This window comes from Petromyzon marinus, chromosome 38 (genome assembly GCF_048934315.1).
Source record: "Petromyzon marinus isolate PM22_M1 ecotype Great Lakes invasive population chromosome 38, UKy_Petmar_22M1.pri1.0, whole genome shotgun sequence".
Lineage (NCBI taxonomy): Eukaryota > Metazoa > Chordata > Hyperoartia > Petromyzontiformes > Petromyzontidae > Petromyzon > Petromyzon marinus.
Genome location: NC_133704.1, coordinates 11,780,425 through 11,797,771, shown reverse-complemented (window position 1 = coordinate 11,797,771; position 17,347 = coordinate 11,780,425). Strand labels below are relative to the sequence as shown.

The window sequence follows — 17,347 nt, the reverse complement described above, 5'->3', positions numbered from 1 at the left end:
CATTCATCAGGGCTAGTCCCATGCGTCTGCGGTGTGATGATGGGCAGCCATCTTACACTCCCCCCTGGCTCGCCCGGTCTTCTCCGCGCACTGCTGGCACCAGACGACTCCCCAAGTCCGTGACGAGTCCTCAGCGTTTCTGCCGTCGCCTCTCCTGCCGCTGGGTTCCATGTCACGTAGCAGCTACTAGGGGAACAACAAATTCGCAAGGCATGGGGTTAATTCCCCCCCCCCCCACCCCCCCACACTCACTACCCTGTACTTCACTGCCTGGGCCTTCAGCCTACTAGGCCCACACCGCAGCAGCAGTACTTCCGGATGAAGCAAAGAAGTGCCCGGAAGCCATTCTTCACACGTGGGAATCTCCGCCGAGGCCCCTTCGCTTGCGTTGCCCTGGGGAAGGTGACGGCATCTTCCTTCCCCTCATCGTGATGTTCCTTGCTGGGGCAACGAATAGGCTCCCACCTGGCACAGAAACAACGCGTCCCATCGTTACGCTCTTGCGTCCGGTACTCATCTCCATTGGCGACCTGAGGAAAGTGGAGGAAATTCTATAGTACTATGACAGGGCTAAACTTTGTTCATTTTACGATACCCCAAAGGGATGATGGGGACTGTTGATACGTGAACAGTTATTGAACTCAAAAGCTTTCGGTGGGATACAGTTGAATAAAAGTTTGTATTTTTCATGGGCGTAACTGCAATTGGCTGGAGGTTGGCACAGAGGATGTTAGGAGATGAGGGATTATATACATCAGTGGCTTGGGGACATTCATGTGTGTTTGAGTCATGTCAATGGAACAGTTTAATTTTAAGTCAGTGTAGATGTCTCATTCAAAACAGAAACCTAATCTCTTCGAATACGAAATATTAATCTCATCGAATACAGAACCATTATCTCTTTGAGGTTATCTTAATATTGCTCAACAGTTTCCATTTAATTCCTATACACCATAAATCAATAGCGCTCTGTGGGAGTCTACAACAGTTGTAGTACAGACAGGCCCCGTCTACAATAAACTATAATTTCTCAGTGTCCCCGCATTGGAGATGGAAATTTCCCTACGCCAGTTGAAGAAAGGGAGACTTTCACTAAATAACCCAGCCAGCCCAAAACGTTCACCAAAGGTGCACTTGCACACGGAGACTCACTGTTGCCTCATGGTCGACTCAATTTCTTCACCGCCGATGTTTTCACAGAGGCCCCACTGAGTGCCGCTCGACCACTCGTCACATTGCCCCTGGGCGTGGATGGATGTTGGTAGTGATAGGGAGATCACGTCCCCCGGTAGCTCACAATTTGATTCAAGAGCAGTCACATACGACTTCCTTGTGTTGGTGGACGCCAGTAGCGATGGGACGGGTTCTGGATCGGATGGTCCAGAAATGGTTCCGCAATTGCCAGGAGTGAGATAAGTTGTCTCGTGTGCGTCAGAAGGCACTGGTGCTGCTGGGTCTAGGGATGGGCTCGCCACCACCGACTGAGGCACCACAGCCGGGTCGGGTGAGGTGCCACGTATCCACTGATGATCCAGGGCCTGTTGGGGTGTGAGCCGCCGAATAGGATCCCATCTGGCAAGCGAATAAAAACCAAGGAAACAAATATAAGGCCGGCAACATTTCTAAATTCCGATTTAAAGCTTTCGTGACTGCAGGGATTCATCTTCTTGGTTCTTTCGGAAAAGTCACGTAGAAGAGAAATAATAAAAATAAAACGCAACAATATTTTTATTATTTCATTATTTCCCTTCTACGTGACTTTACCGAAAGAACCAAGAATATTTTTTAATTCGTTTTCAAATCTGGAGTGGGTGTGAGGTATTTTTACCCTCTGCCATAGCATATCTTGTATTTAATTGAAGAAGGTGCAAGGAAGAGCAATTTTCCCCTGAAAAGGTATAAAGCTGCCCAACCTCCACCAGGTAAGCGCACTTTTTTCCAGCGAGTGTCAATGGGAAATCTGAATTTCGATGATTTACTCAGACGTATGTATGTTGAATTTATTTCGCACCGTACGTAGCCAACCGTGCTAGTCGGAGGAGATAGTTCTAAAGAAATTAGTTTTAAATCTAGATTCAAAAGTGCACAGCTCCATTGGCTTCCTAATAGCGGAAGGTAAGAGCGATGCGGTGACCATCTTCGTTCGATGGCTACCCAAAAGAGATGATGCGCAGTCAGTGATTTGTCTCTTACTCAAGGCATCTTCTGACAAAGTGGAGGAAATGAATATTTTCGATCCCAAGCAGTTTGTCGAGGGGGTCACTGCCCGGGATGGTTTTCCTGCCGTTGGAATAAACGCCACCTTCATCATCTGTTTTCAGAGAGAAGAGAGAGAAAGAGAAGCAACACGGGGAATTAGTACTGGTGAAGCAGACTACAATACCTCTGATTAGCACGGTCGGCTACATACGGTGCAAAAGAAGTTCGACATACATGCAGTCGTACTTCAGGCACAAACTGAATGGTGCAAATCCAAATCCCGGGCTCCAGTTGACTCAGCTCAACATCCCTCGAGGCTGAACAAAGAGGAGCATCCTATCGTGGCAGGTCATCAGCGGGTTGTCCTGTGGAAAGCTTGGCGCCCGCGATAGTTTAATGTTGGACGTTCCACGATTGGCTTGGGGACTACCAACGGAGAGGAGCACTCCCCGATGCTCTCATTTGAACAGCAGCAGACGCTTAGCATTGATATTTGCAGATAACCTCGCTTAATCAAAGGTGTGACGAGGAGTATTTCCATAGCACAGTTGTCATGTAAGATAGCATGGCCGGCTGTACTGATAATCGCTGATAAGCATACACCTGACACACATTTGGCATTTACATTATTGGCAATAATATTCAACGAGGCCATGTTTATATGTTTGAAAGACTAGTGTCTGTAAATCGATGTAATGCGCATATTTAGCGCTGTTAGATGGCACCTAACTATGGCTTTTTCTCATATACTGTGCTATCTGAACGTGCTAATTTTTTAAATCTCAAAATCAAGATGCACTTGCATTTGGAGTCTCACTGTTGGCTCATGGACCAAAAAAAACAACCAGATTAACACAGAGCACAATATCGCTGGCTGCATGGCCACAGCTCGATGAAAAGTGACAGCAGAAGTAGTAACTCCCCTCCACTCACCAAAGCGAATAATCTTGACTTTCGAGGCTGTTACGATGTTCATTGGCGGAAGCCCCAGCACCTATATGTACACATGCACACCACAGTGGCAATGAGTTGACGTGGGCGGGATCAGTTGTAAATGCACACGTGATTACATACATCCGGTTGATTTGCCTATGACCAAATCACCCCCAAAACGTTCAGTATCATCAGATCTCAGAAGTCAGCTGGGTTTGGCCTGGATAGTGCTTGGATAGGGTGACCACTACACAGACCAGATTGCCGCAGGTGGTTGTGGGTCTACGTGGTGTATATTACAGGGCAGTGCATCAATATAACATGAACCCTATTACTGCTAAGGGTGTGTGTGTGTGAGTCTGGTAATAATGAGCCCCAATCCCAATTCTACTTGTGCACCTGACATCTGGCCACGCGATAACGATGTAAATTCTGCACCTGTGCACAAGCAGAAGCAGGATGTATTTACCAAGGGAATTATCCCGGTGAAGGGTTTTGATTTAAAGCTTTCATGACTGCAGGGATTCATATTCCTGGTTCTTTAGGTAAAGTCACGTAGAAGGGAAACAATAAAATAATACAAATATAAAACAATAAAATTCTCTCGACGTTTCGACTGCAACACAAGCAATGATTGTTTTATTGTTTCCCTTCTACGTGACTTTACCGAAAGAACCAAGAATATGGTGTAGGGTTGTCACCTCTGGAGGTACAAAAAACTGGGACGTATAATAAAAAAAATCTCATGAAACCCAATGAATGAGATGTGTACTACATAAATGCATTTTCCTGAGTGCTATATGATTGTGCAACTCACAAAACCCACGAGCCCAAAGGTGGCAACCATAACCCAGAGAACAATAATTATTATAATTAAAAGGAATATTATAATTAATAATATGACGTTTGTTTACCCCTAAAAAGTCTCAGTCTCTTGACTATTTCACAGGAGGTCCCGGCAAGTTTTCGGCAGGAGACGATGGTTGTTATGTACAAATAAAAAAAAGTAGTGACTTGTGGGTAATTTTTTAACTTTGGAAAATTTGGACCATCGCCACAGAACGACCGTACACTTAATTGCGCAGAAATCTGTTTGCCATTCGTACTGTTAAACGTGCCATCGCCCACCATCAACTAAAACAATGCTCTCGTTGATTGCAGGGTCTATGGTTGGTTAGATCTCTAAAATATATCTATTTGTCCATGCTGAGGTTTTTTTTATCCTGTTCTTCACGTACCTGTATGATGCGCCCAACATGATATATTTGCTTTTTCGTGAAGAGTCGGCTCCCGGTGGCGAGCTCTGCTGCGATGCAACCCAGGGACCACATGTCCACTGAGCACGTGACCGGGAGATTGAGGTACATCTCCGGGGCCATGTAACCCTTGGTGCCGCGGTGCGTGAAGACTGCTCGCCACACACAAACAAAGACGTTCATCTTCCGGACAGCTTTAACAGACTGGTGGGGTAGCCGCTGTTAGCGAGCACCTATTACGGTTAGCACGGCATCTGAGGTGGGTTTTAGAGGCCAGACACCGTGTCTGGCTGCTTTCGTCTTACCAGGGCTGATATTTATCAACACCAGGTGCTTGTTTAAGGCTGGCGTCGATCTAAGGGTGTCCCAGGACCGGTTCATATATTTGTAGTGATGGTAGCATCACTACTGCGTACACACGCACATGTGTGACGTCACTATGCGTCACGACCACGCGGGTCTACACACACACATAACGTCATCCCGGCTGGAGGCGGGAATGACGTCAGGGCCGGTTCTGGACTCGGGAGGCCACGAGGGTGGTGTGAGGTCGTGGCACTCTCTGTGACCCCGGCTGGACATGTGAGTGGACCCCAGCGGGGGCCGGGGGCCTAGGGGGCACCTCGGGTGGCACATGGACAGCAGGGGGGGGCTTCGAGATGGTTCTGGAAGGGAGGAGTGGCCGGGGCGGGGCCCGGGCACGTCGAGGCCCATATAAGCAGCCTCCTCAGGAGGTTCGAGGCTGCTGCCCGTATCAAGAACGAAGATGCATCGTGAAGACGCCAAGAAGAGTCAAGCCTCCAGTCAGCGGACCTGCCAGTAGCCCACCTGGCTGGGTCACGCTAGAGTATCTGAGAAGTGTGTGTTAGCTAGAGTAGGTCGGTGGTCACCACCCTATGCGTAACGTAAGAGCTAACTGTTGTGTTCATTAATAAAATAAGTGCTGCCTCCCAAGAAGTTGTGTGTGCACCTAATTCGAATCCACTATGTATTTACCACCGATGTTCGCCATGGCTGGAGATCGAACATGGATCAATGGGCGTTGTAGCGCAGCGTGTTAACGGTTGCGTCACCACTCGCAACACGTGCGCACACAAGAGACAGGCACAATCGTGCATGTGGGACATCGCATTACCGCTTTCTTACATTTTCAAGTGTACCCAAATAAAGTATGCACAGTACACATACATGTAGTTGTACGTAGGGAAAATATCTAATTTCACCTCATACCGATTGTTGCTGTGTTTAGAAACACTCAACTCCATTAGGAGATTAAAAGTTAAAAACCCGGTCGTGGTGCGGTAAACTGTACTCTTTTAAGGGGACGTTAAAATTTGTAATTGCAATAGACATCCACATCAACAGGCACGTGGAATTTCCACCATTGGCTCAGAACCAACAACGGACATGAGTGCCACCTCATGCTTAGACATTGACGAAATATTTAAGCCTAAAGAATCTGATGAGCGATGAAGCTCTTCAACACACGTGTCCAGCCTAAAGCTGATCAGCAATGGCAGAAATTTACCATGCAGAGAAATGTACGTAGATAAATAAAACAATCATACATAAACTAGAACAAAACAACAGAATATAGAAAAATATATATACAAAAAAATACTTTCACTGTTAGAACAAATATTGTTTGTGAGCACCTATTGTGTAGCACACAGAACTGTAGCAGCTACTGCTCCAAGTTTACTTAGGGTAGACCTATTCAATACCAATTGCAAGTGTTGTGCATAGCGAAGAAATAAACTGGACAACTGGAAGTTTGGTGTCGTGCAAATCACTGTTCCACCACTATCCCCCCCCACACTCAAATAAGCACAACAACTGCCATTAGCTACTTAGTGGCGGTGACATCACCACGGCGCTTGTGCCAGGCTATGTGCACTTTAAGGCCACGTCAAGTGTCAAACGCCTGTTGGCAGCAGGTCACGGGACAGACCCTGCAGGTGCCATGGGTTGACTGACTGAGATGACTGGCGATGCACCACCTGTGCCACACACACACACACATGTAAAACAAGCGCACACCTACAGACGAGCTCACTTACAATTGCGACGCTCGCGAACGCTGAGGCCAAAATCTGCGAGCCTGACATCGCCGGTGTCATGGTCTTTGACGAGGATGTTTTCCTGGAGAAGACAAAGGAGGATCTCTCATTAAGAATCAGTCCTGGGTGTGCCACTCTACTTCAGTGCTCACACCAATCGGCAACGCGTTTAATAACGAGGTTTGATTTTTTTTTATATATATATCGTGAATCTGTTTTGCTCAATTCAACACTTTGTTTAACATTGCAAGTCACAGCTGTTGCTTCAATTTAACACATAAGCTTTCGCAATTAATATTCACCGGTGTGCTGAAGTAGTAACTAATTGGCACGTTTTGTTCATGTGACAAACATTACTAATTGGCTGTCTGGTGGAGGGTGGGTTAACGACATATTTATGCGATATAACCTAAAAACCTTTATGAGTTATTGCTTTGAGCATTGTCATTGTAATGCAACTTCCAATAATCCCAATGTTTATAGCAAGTAGATGTACATAAAATCCTAGATTAAAGGAACTCTTGGATTTCAAAAGCACATGTTTAAAAAAAGAGACATTTATGTTTGTGTACGTTCATGATTGTTGCAAACAAGTGTTAGTATGCTGCAATGGCACCTTCCGTTGCTGCCTCATGACTTCATGACATGTCTCATAGATAAAGAGTTTTAATACTTTACCGTTCAATCATGAGGGAGTCGTATTTGGCATCAACTGCCTCATAGGCAATACAAAGAGAAAATCAATGAATGCATGAACGAAGCAGGAGGATGTTGATATTCACTTACTAGCTTCAGATCTCCGTGAATGATTGCCTCACTCTTGAGTTTCACCAGGGCCTTCAGAATGGATCTCATGTAGAGCCTGATTTTGGGTAAATCAACCTTGCAGGTGATTGAGAGTTCCTCTTTCAGGGTTCCTCCTCTGCAAGACAGCACAATATTATCGGTTAAGTCCCTTATTCTTTATGGCCACTGCGTAGGGTTGGCTCCATGTACAGGACTCACGGTTTGACTGCGGCTCGGGATTTTGCCGATACCAAAATCCAATTGTAATCTCTCCCAGGGGAATATGATCTTGGCTTAACAAAAAAATATTTCTTTATTATACCAGGTAAGACCCACTGAGCTATATAGCTCTTTTTCAGAAGCGACCTGGCCACAAATGATAGTGCTACCAAGTGACTTATTATAATGTTTCTAAATGTGGAGAAAAAAACCAGAGGACCTACAGAAAAATTCAAACTCCAAATATACAGCACGCGTCAAGGTCGGGATTGAACCCACGATGTCGTGTATCTCAGGCGAGGTAGTTAACATCTCGCCACCGTGGCGCCCCTTAAAATGAGGCTCTTCACAAATATTCCACACGCTGATGAGATACGGCCCAGTGGTCGGCAGCAACTTCATTTACAGCGAAACAAGCGCTACCGTTTACCATAAGTATGAATGATAATGAAGGCAGAATCCTTTTTATTGATGTGCTGTAACCAACTAAATATTGTATGTTGAACTTCTTTCGCATCGTACGTAGCCAACCTTGCTAATCAGAGGTGCGGGGGAAGGACAACAAACTAAACACAACAACAACAATCCGTTCAAACCACGATGACTGGTGTGGGGAAATATGGGGCGGGAGAAACTTTTGAGGTTTTTTGTTTATTTGCTATATTTTAAAAAGCCCACGCAGCTCAAAGGCATCTAGTAAAGCAAAAAAAGTGTCAAAAATAGTTACGTGCAAAGAAGGAGTTGCATGTGTATTGTTTTATATTCCATGAGATACCAAAAGTAACAATAAAGCATTGAAAGGAAGCGACCAGTGCGCACAATCACACGAATGCAACTGCTTAGACGGATGAAATTCTACTCACAAGACAAGTTCAAGAACCATATTATAGTGGCCCCTGAATCTGAAGGTTTGAAGGAGTCTGATGATGTTATTGCCGTCCACCGACTTCAAGACATTTAGGATTTCCCTCTCCGGGTTGTACGTATTTTGGACGATGCTGTGGAGAGAAAGCACGAATGAGTCTCACCACATGCTTAGTGCTCGCACATTCAAAAAGGCAGAGTGACGCGTGAAGGCCCGAGATGCTTCAGTCAATCGAGCATCAGTCAAGGCTGCGAGCGCTCAATCCCGGTTTACGTCGTTTGGCAGAGACGTTGTCAGTTTGTTGTTACACGAGAGAGTGACCGAGTCCCCCATCACAGCAAGGTGGCAGTTATGCTATCGGATCAGCGAGTCCAAGTCAAAACGCTGTATCCGCTCAAACTTTCAATTGGGTAGCACTCATCCCCATCGGGGAGGCCCTGAGATAGAAATTCCCAAAAAAATACAGGTACCATAGATATAAAAGGTGGTCGCATAATACAAAGAGTTTCTAATGATGTTTGAGCTATAATTCTATTCGGATCACTTTTTAGATCAGTGGCTCTTAAGCTGGGGTAAACGCACCCTCTAGGCGTGCGAGATGTCCTTTCTGGGGGTGCAGGACATGCCAGATTTATTTGAAACACAAATTAAGCACAGGCACGTAAGTATAACTACTTTGTTTCATCAAACCTATGTATCTATTAGCATTATATATTTTTTTCACGATTGAGAATCAAATGAGGCTGCAGTAAAGGTTAAGAACCACCGATTTATATGATACAGCATTGCCTATGCTACTTACAGTCTACACAACGCAAGTTAGTATTCTCAGAAGTTACTTTTCTCTTCACAAATCCAGATATACGTGTAGCTGTTGTCCAAACTCACCTTGAATCATGCTTGAACATTTTAAGAGCCACTTGTTGTTTCGTTTTATGATCCAGGCACTGGAGCACCTGGCCATAACCTCCTATTCCAAGTACCTTCAGTACTTGGTACCTATATGCCAGATGCTCATCGATGACCTGTAACATAATAGAAGAGTTTGGTTGACACACAGTTCAATCGTTTGGTCAGTTTAATAACAAATTAGCACTCATTTGACCGGAGCTCAATCACTGCTCACGTTTATATTTCCAATTAAATCTATGAATGGTATTGGAACCACTATTTCTGTTTGCCCATCCATCTATCAGCACTGTAGCAGCTTTAATCCTTAACCAAACCTGATGGGACATATATATAAATATTTTTCAGGCTACATAAAAGATCCCGAGTGTTGCGCAGAAAGATTTGTCATCTTGAAAGAAATTGCGGCCATTAGGGCCACCTGAAATGAGGGAAATGTGAATGACCTTGGCATAGAGCCCTGAGTAATTGCTTATAATAAGAACAATCCAAAAACTACGATTTTAGTTTGTTTTTATTTTGGACCCCCCAAAATACACATTGTGATTTAAGGTTGAGGTAAAGAAACACAATTGGTTTGTAAAATTGTAGCAGCCATCCATTATATCAATGAGAAAGTGTAAAGGGGATAACAGAGAGAATAGCGTGCAAATATAAATAATTATAATGTTATAATACAAATGATAGTTTTAAAATCACGAAACGTAATAAAAAAATATTTCATCACAAAACTGAATTTGGCGCAGTTTATTCACGTGACACTTTTATGAATTGGTGGTGTGGGCTGAAGGGTTTACGACACACATTTATACACCCAAAATCAATCAATTATGAATCGGATGAGTATCATTGTTTGCCCTGCAAACTGAGCAAGGCTAAAGTGAAAAAAAACCGGCACATATTCAGCATTCATTGCTGATCAGCTGAGGCCATCAATCCTGCTTTATACAAGAATTTAGTTTTCATCACAGATGACTTCCCTGGTTTGAAACCGAAGACCTTACAGATTCGAGATAAGTGCATTGACAGACATGATTTATCAAAGCCACCTCGCACCTCAATGGACACATTCAGGGTGGTGGCGTGGCCTGGTGGTAGCGCATTCGCCACGTGTTACTGAGGATCACGATTAACGCCACCTTCATCATCTGTTTTTCCTGAATATTACCGAGGATGTCCCGATTGTTACTGCTGGTACACTAACCATTTTTTTTTTTACACGTGCTGTCAGGTTCACAGTGAACGATGTCATTACGCAAAGGGTAGGTGTCAGGGTCCAAAGTTGCCAAATAAATAAAAAATACCCACAAATGACTCAATTTGCATTATACCGTTCCAGTAGTCAACACTCAGACAAGCATTAGCAACGGCATTAAGCGCGTTGTGTGTAAGGGTTGTCGCATTTGCATTGAGATGTGAACTGGTTACAGAGCACGTGGAACATGTTGAAGGGTAGTACCGGTATGTAGTGGTTATTTTCATCATCGTAGCCGATATTGGAGGCACCTTCTGTCGCACTACGCATCTTGAAATAATATATCCATTTGTATGTAAGGATCTCATCACACTCAAATTCCGTCATCTTCTCTCGGAATTTCACGAGGACATCTGCGCGCGCACGCACGTACATACCAGGCACACGTGCACACTTGTAAAATGGAGCAAGCATCAAGGACGGAAGCATCACTTACAAGAGCTCAGCCTAACCTCTTATACTGTGCTCTTTATAAAGGTATAGAATAATTGAGGGATTAACTCGTATGGCGGATGGTTGAGAATATCGATGGAGTGGAAGCAAAATCAGCAACACATCTGGGAAAGTACAGTATTCCGAATGTGAATGGAGCAATGAAATGAGCCCGTGTACAGATACTCGGTCTATCACATCACGATTCTCGTGAGGTCAAGGTGATGGGTTTACACTCGGTCTATTACATCACAGGTTCATGAGGTCATGGTGATCGTTTTGGAAGGTGTGTTAGATGCACAGATATAGTGGTGAATCGGGCGCTAATATTATACTGTAGTGAGTGGAGCAGTACCGGCAGGCGTGCAGCACATCCCTGCCTCTGCGAAGACGATAGTTTCATCCATTGGCGACGCCTGCTCGTCGCACACGAATTACACGTGGAAACACAAACGCACAGATATATGAATAACACCTTCGTCACGTACAACGCGACGCACACGAGCGTGCGTTGTGTTGTGGGCCATCAAGCCTGGAGGATCAACTCCCGGCGCGGCAACGTGGCCTGGTGGCCGTGCGTTCGTCGCTTGTTGCAGAAGAGGCTGACGGTTCAATTCGAGCGACCGCCCTGATATAATTTATGGGACAAATACGCATCTGCTTCAGAGTGCACGTCTAGATCCCGCGATGCCATTCGCAGGAGTAGGCCACTGGATGCTGGCGTTGTGATCCAAATCTATGAAATTACACAACTACAATATAGGAGCAATCATCGCCCCCCTCCCACCCTCCTGGGAAAATGATGACAAGGCTCTCTTGTCGAAGAGTCGTGAGACTCGGTGATCCTTACCTGGGCAAACAAACGTAACATATATAACTTTTTATAAGTGGACAGCTTAAACACTTAGGTGGCATTTCCCTTAGTTCGTAATCTAAATTGGTATGAGCTAAGAGGGCAGGTGATCACTTAATGTGTTTTATGTGGCCATCCATTGGCCTTGGAACTAATTTTTCTGTTGTAGAGATTGTAATAGTGTCTGTACTGTGCAGAGAACTTGTGTCATTGTCTTGTGGCGAACTAATACCAGTGATTGTACATTACTTTGAAGCGACCGGTATCTGTGTGTGTATAGTGTGATGTGATCTATTGGTGTACATGCTCTCAATTGGGTTTGTGTCATTGTATTGAGATGTGAGTTTGTAGCATTGCACTATCAGGTGAGCAGGTATCAGGTATAAACACTTACCTGGCCAGGCACACTCGTATCTTTGTTTTCAGCCATAACCAGGGATTGTTCTGTCAAAACAGCACACATTATGTCAGTGTCCCCTCATCCAAATAAGCACAGCATCCCAACCCATTTAAATATGTACTGTATGTATGTTGAACTTCTTTCGCACCGTAAGTAGCCAACCGTGATAATCGGAGGTGCAATATTCACTATTTAACCAGCTGAGAGCCTACTGAGACTCGTCAGCAAAGGAGAGATCTCGGACAGGTTTTGCTATCGCTTGAAGTTTAAGTTACAATTAACATTTTGTTTGGTCAAATCTCAATGGACAGTCATCTAAGCCCATTATCTCTTAGGGCTGATAATATACCACGTCATAGAAAGCTTAGGAGTGGATGTCCTTTGAATATAAATTCCACATTCCTTTGGCGGGTTCAGAATTTACATAGGATGACCACTATTAACCTCACAGGCAACAAAAATGTGTACTAATTGTGTCAACACAGTACAACAACAATAGCGTCAGTGCAGTACAGCACCAGTGACCTATTAGCATGCCCATCATTATAAGCGATGTCACGAAAGCTACCTATCACTAGCGCCCCCATGATTGTAATCACCCTCATCATCTCTTTTACCACCAGCACTACCCCTACCAATTATACCAAAAGACAAAGATCCCCCGTGTAGCCTTAACAGACTGTAGGGGCAAGTGCTGTTAGCGAATCGCACCTATGAAGGCTGGCACGGCACCCGAGGGGGTGGGTGGCCAGCACCACGCCCGGCCGCCTTTGTCTCCCCAGTGGCGATGTTTACTACACACCGCACCAGGGTACTCATTTGAGACTGATTCGACCTAGGGGAGGTCCGGAACCAGTTCAGATAATCGTCACTGCTGTTGGTGGCCGTAAATGGGAATCGAACTCGGGTCGCCGGGTTTGTAAGTGCAGCGTAGCGCTTAGGGGTCATCCATTTGGTACGTACGCATGGAGGGGGGAGAGGGGGTTATGGGGCTGTCCATAAATGACGCCACGCGATTTTGGACGATTTTTTACCCCCCCCCCTAGTCACTCGGCGTCACAAAAAATCAGACCCCCCTCTCAAATATGACGTCACAAATCTCTGCCCCCCCCCCCCAAAAATATAAAACATGCTTCAAATCGCTTTAAACTATTGTCATTGAAGTGCGTATATAATGTGGCGCTGCACTCTGATGTTGTAGGAGAAAACATTAATTAAAAAGTCTATTTAATTAAGTAGAACGTATTCTTGGTTCTTTCGGTAAAGGCACGTAGAAGGGAAACAATAAAATAATAAAAATATAAAACAAATTTTGTATTATTTTATTCTTTCCCTTCTACGTGACTTTACCGAAAGAACCAAGAATATAGAATATGAATCCTTGCAGTCACGAAAGCTTTAAATACAAATTTAAGTAGAAAGTGTTGTCTATATTTATTTAAAGTTGCGAATTTTGATGTGACGTCACATTTCTCAACCCCCCCTTCGTCACACATCGTCACAAATGTCTCTCACCGCCCCCCCCAGGTGCGTGACGTCATTTATGGACGGCCCCTTAACCCAAATGCGTACGCTTGCGTATTGGGAGGGGAGGAGGGTTCAAGTTTTGACAGATTTTTGTGAACCTACTAAATGGATGTCCCCTAACCGGTGTCCCACCGCTCGCCACCCCCATCGCCGCCTACACCACAACCACCACCACCACTTTGAACACTCGTCATCACCAAAATAAAAACCTTTCCAACAATCAACAATCAAAGCGACCATCATCAACATCATTGTACCCCAAGGCCCTATGGAGACCATAAAAAACGTGTACTTTGTTGAAAAATACGTTTTCAAATCAAATATACATTATTTTTTAGTTATATTCAATATCCTAGCAGCCTGCCTCAGGTCGCAAATTATCACTCACCTCAGAGTCTCGGATACTTTTCACAAAAGCGTCCTGCTTTCCTTCCGAAATTGTGAGGAAAACCCACACTTGCTTGATGAGAATAAGAAAATATAAAAAATTGTCGAATATTTACGTTAAAATGTTAAATTAAACGTAAATGTCTGAGGAGCTTCGGAGCGCGCGACTGCTCGCCACTAGGTGGGTCCCGGAATGATTACGCGCTGGTGACGTCATCGTGACGCACATCCGGAAAGTGACCACGTGCTCTAAGCCCGGTGAATAGTGACGCAACAGTCAATGGACACTGCATTGGATTGCATTCAAACTAAAACTATTCATAAACTAATCTATATATTGTTTTTTTAAACAAATATTTTACCGGGTAAGGCCCACTGAGCTATGTAGCTCTTTTTCAGAAGCGACCTGGCCACAAATGATAGTTCAACGCAGTGGCTTATCATACGTAAATGTATAGCAGCCAAATACTCTAAACGGAAGATGTTCATTATAAATGTGGAGGGAAAACCCCGAGGACCTGGAGAAAAATCCACGCGCACACGGGGAGAATATGCAAACTCCAAGTATACAGGAGTCAGGGTCGGGATTGACCTCTTGTATACCAGGCAAGGTCGTTAACATCTTGCCACCGTGGCGCCCCATGCAGCTGCGTTCCTCGTGGGTTGTGGTAAACACAAAGTGCAACGCTACATAGTTGCACCACATACATAAATTATGTGTGTAGTACACATAAGAGTAATGTACCTAAAAATGTAAAATGTATTTTCTATATAAACGGTGTTGTTGTCAGGCAGTGTTGTTGACAGGTTTGTTGAGTTGTGTATACATTAACAGTAAGGATGTGCACAATATTTGTTGTACAGATATGCACGTATGAAAATAGTCTCATTTATTGTAGTGACTTTGCAAATGCACACGTGGGTTTCATTATGATTTTGCTCGTTATGAACAAAATATATTCAACAAAAATTGCAGTAAATGTGTCAGGACAAAGAGTACGGTGGTCATACAAACTGGGATTTGAGTTTGTCCCTGAGAGCGCCAGAATATAGCTCAGCGTCACACAGCCAAATGTACACAACTCCCCATCGTCACCCATCATCGATCCACTCATCTCATTTACATCTTCGTCACCACCACCTCGTTTTAGGTATATCCCATCTACTCATCTCGTTTCATCTTGCCAATCACCTTGTACATTGTGAGTTCACTGCACAGCAGCACCTTGATTAAGGCGCTATTTAAAAGTATAAGATAAGGTATGTATATGTGCGCACTATATTATAGACCTTCTTTGGTTCTTTCGGTAAAGTCACGTAGAATGAGAATAAAATAATAAAATAACACAATAAAATTCTCACGACGTTTCGGCCACAACGCAGGCGGCCGTCTTCAGCTGGCTAACCAGCTTAAAAGTCGCTACGAATCTTAACATCGTTCATTGAAGATCTGTCGTCCCGACAGGTCTGTTCCTTTCACCTGAAGACGGCTGCTTGCGTTGTGGCCAAAACGTCGTGAGAATTTTATTGTGTTATTTTATTATTTTATTCTCATTCTACGTGACTTTACCGAAAGAACCAAAGAAGATGAATCCTTGCAGTCATGAAAGCTATTAAATCGAAATGTATATTATAGACGTTAAACCCCCTTCATAATCCCATTCAGACTATCCTGTTTAAAATCAGATTCATAGCCAAGCAGACCTAGGGGTTTGTCATGACAACAGAGATCATGGTCAGTTTAACCCCCAGCCTTTCGCGACCAATATTATTCATATCATTCATAATGATTATTGTAAAAAGTTGATAGTCTCTACTCCCGCTGGTCTTCCACGAAAACATTGTAGCACTGTTTGGTTCTTTCGGTAAAGTCACGTAGGAATAAAATATAAAATAAATTAAATCACGACGTTTCGGGCGCAACCCAAGCGTCCGTCACCAGGTGGGGACAACCACAGCAAGAAACAATTGCCTTCAACCACAGCCTTCAACCACATTGATTTAATTTATTTTATACTTTATACCTACGTGACTTTACCGAAAGAACCAAAGAGTATGGATCCTTGCAGTCACGAAAACTTCAAGTCTAGAATTGTAGCATTTTTTTCCGCGAGATCAACAATCACATTACGCTCGTCAACTTGATAGCTTAAGGACATTGACCAATCGTTCTGTGGAGCTCAAGAAACTTCGGTGTAAGTGAATGTGAATGGAGATGCCCCAGTTGTTGGGTCGTGACGTCAATCACTGTTATGCCTCTAAACCCCACAATAGGTCACCAGTTTCGTGCAGCCCCGCATCCCAAGCATGATCGCTGTCTGCTTTCAAGTTTATTAGGGACTAGCGGGAAGTACCTCGGAGTTGCGGTGCAGGATAGCATTGGTGTCCTATATCATTACCGTTACCATGACCATTAACCATCATCACCTCCACGATCACCACAATCACTACCATTGCAAAAATCACCATCACTCTTTTCTCTAGTATCAACAACGTCACGAGCACCACCACCTTCATCGAAGATGTCATACTCCCTTTGGGGCCGTTCATAAATGACGTCACGCGAGTTTGGACGATTTTTGACCACCCCCCCCGCCTCATTACACAGGCGTCACAAAAAGTCAGACTCCCCCCCCCAAAAAATAAAACACGCTTCAAATCGCTTTAAACTATTGTCATTGAAGTGCGTATTTAATGTGGCGCTGCGCTCTGATGTTGTAGGAGAAAACATGTATTAAAAAGTCTATTTAATTAAGTAGAACGTATTCTTGGTTCTTTCGGTAAAGGCACGTAGAGGGGAAACAATAAAATAATAAAAATATAAAACAATATTTTGTATCATTTTATTCTTAAGGCACGTAGAGGGGAAACAATAAAATAATAAAAATATAAAACAATATTTTGTATCATTTTATTCTTAAGGCACGTAGAGGGGAAACAATAAAATAATAAAAATATAAAACAATATTTTGTATTATTTTATTCTTTCCCTTCTACGTGACTTTACCAAAAGAACCAAGATTATAGAATATGAATCCCTGCAGTCACGAAAGCTTTAAATCAAAATGTAAGTAGAACGTGTTTATATTTATTTAAAGTTGCGAATGTTGACGTGACGTCACATTTCTCAACACCCCCCCCCCCTTCGTCACACATCGTCACAAATGTCTCTCACCGCCCCCCCCCCCCCCCCAGGTGCGTGACGTCATTTATGGACGGCCACTTAACCCAAATGCGTACGCTTGCGTATTGGGAGGGGAGGAGGG

The 17,347-nt window shown here is 44.0% G+C and overlaps 1 protein-coding gene across 2 annotated transcripts; it reads right to left on the bottom strand.

Annotated features, from left to right (window-relative positions):
• Positions 1 to 238: 238 nt before the first annotated feature.
• LOC116950096 (dual specificity tyrosine-phosphorylation-regulated kinase 2-like) lies at positions 239 to 14,527 on the bottom strand. Of its 2 annotated transcripts, XM_032967544.2 has the most exons (13): positions 14,083 to 14,291; positions 12,162 to 12,211; positions 11,270 to 11,330; positions 10,687 to 10,835; positions 9,207 to 9,343; positions 8,317 to 8,451; positions 7,235 to 7,370; positions 6,449 to 6,530; positions 4,371 to 4,540; positions 3,133 to 3,193; positions 2,194 to 2,311; positions 1,153 to 1,572; positions 239 to 465 (listed from the first exon to the last, which is right to left on the bottom strand). In XM_032967544.2, the coding sequence occupies exons 2-13, from the start codon at positions 12,195 to 12,197 to the stop codon at positions 279 to 281; spliced, it is 1,692 nt and encodes a 563-aa protein (XP_032823435.1). In that variant the 5' UTR covers positions 12,198 to 12,211; positions 14,083 to 14,291; the 3' UTR covers positions 239 to 278. The 2 variants fall into 2 exon arrangements, with proteins under 2 accessions (XP_032823435.1, XP_075928785.1); XM_076072670.1 differs by lacking the exon at positions 1,153 to 1,572 and having other exon boundaries at positions 14,083 to 14,527.
• Between the last annotated feature and the right edge of the window lie 2,820 nt (positions 14,528 to 17,347).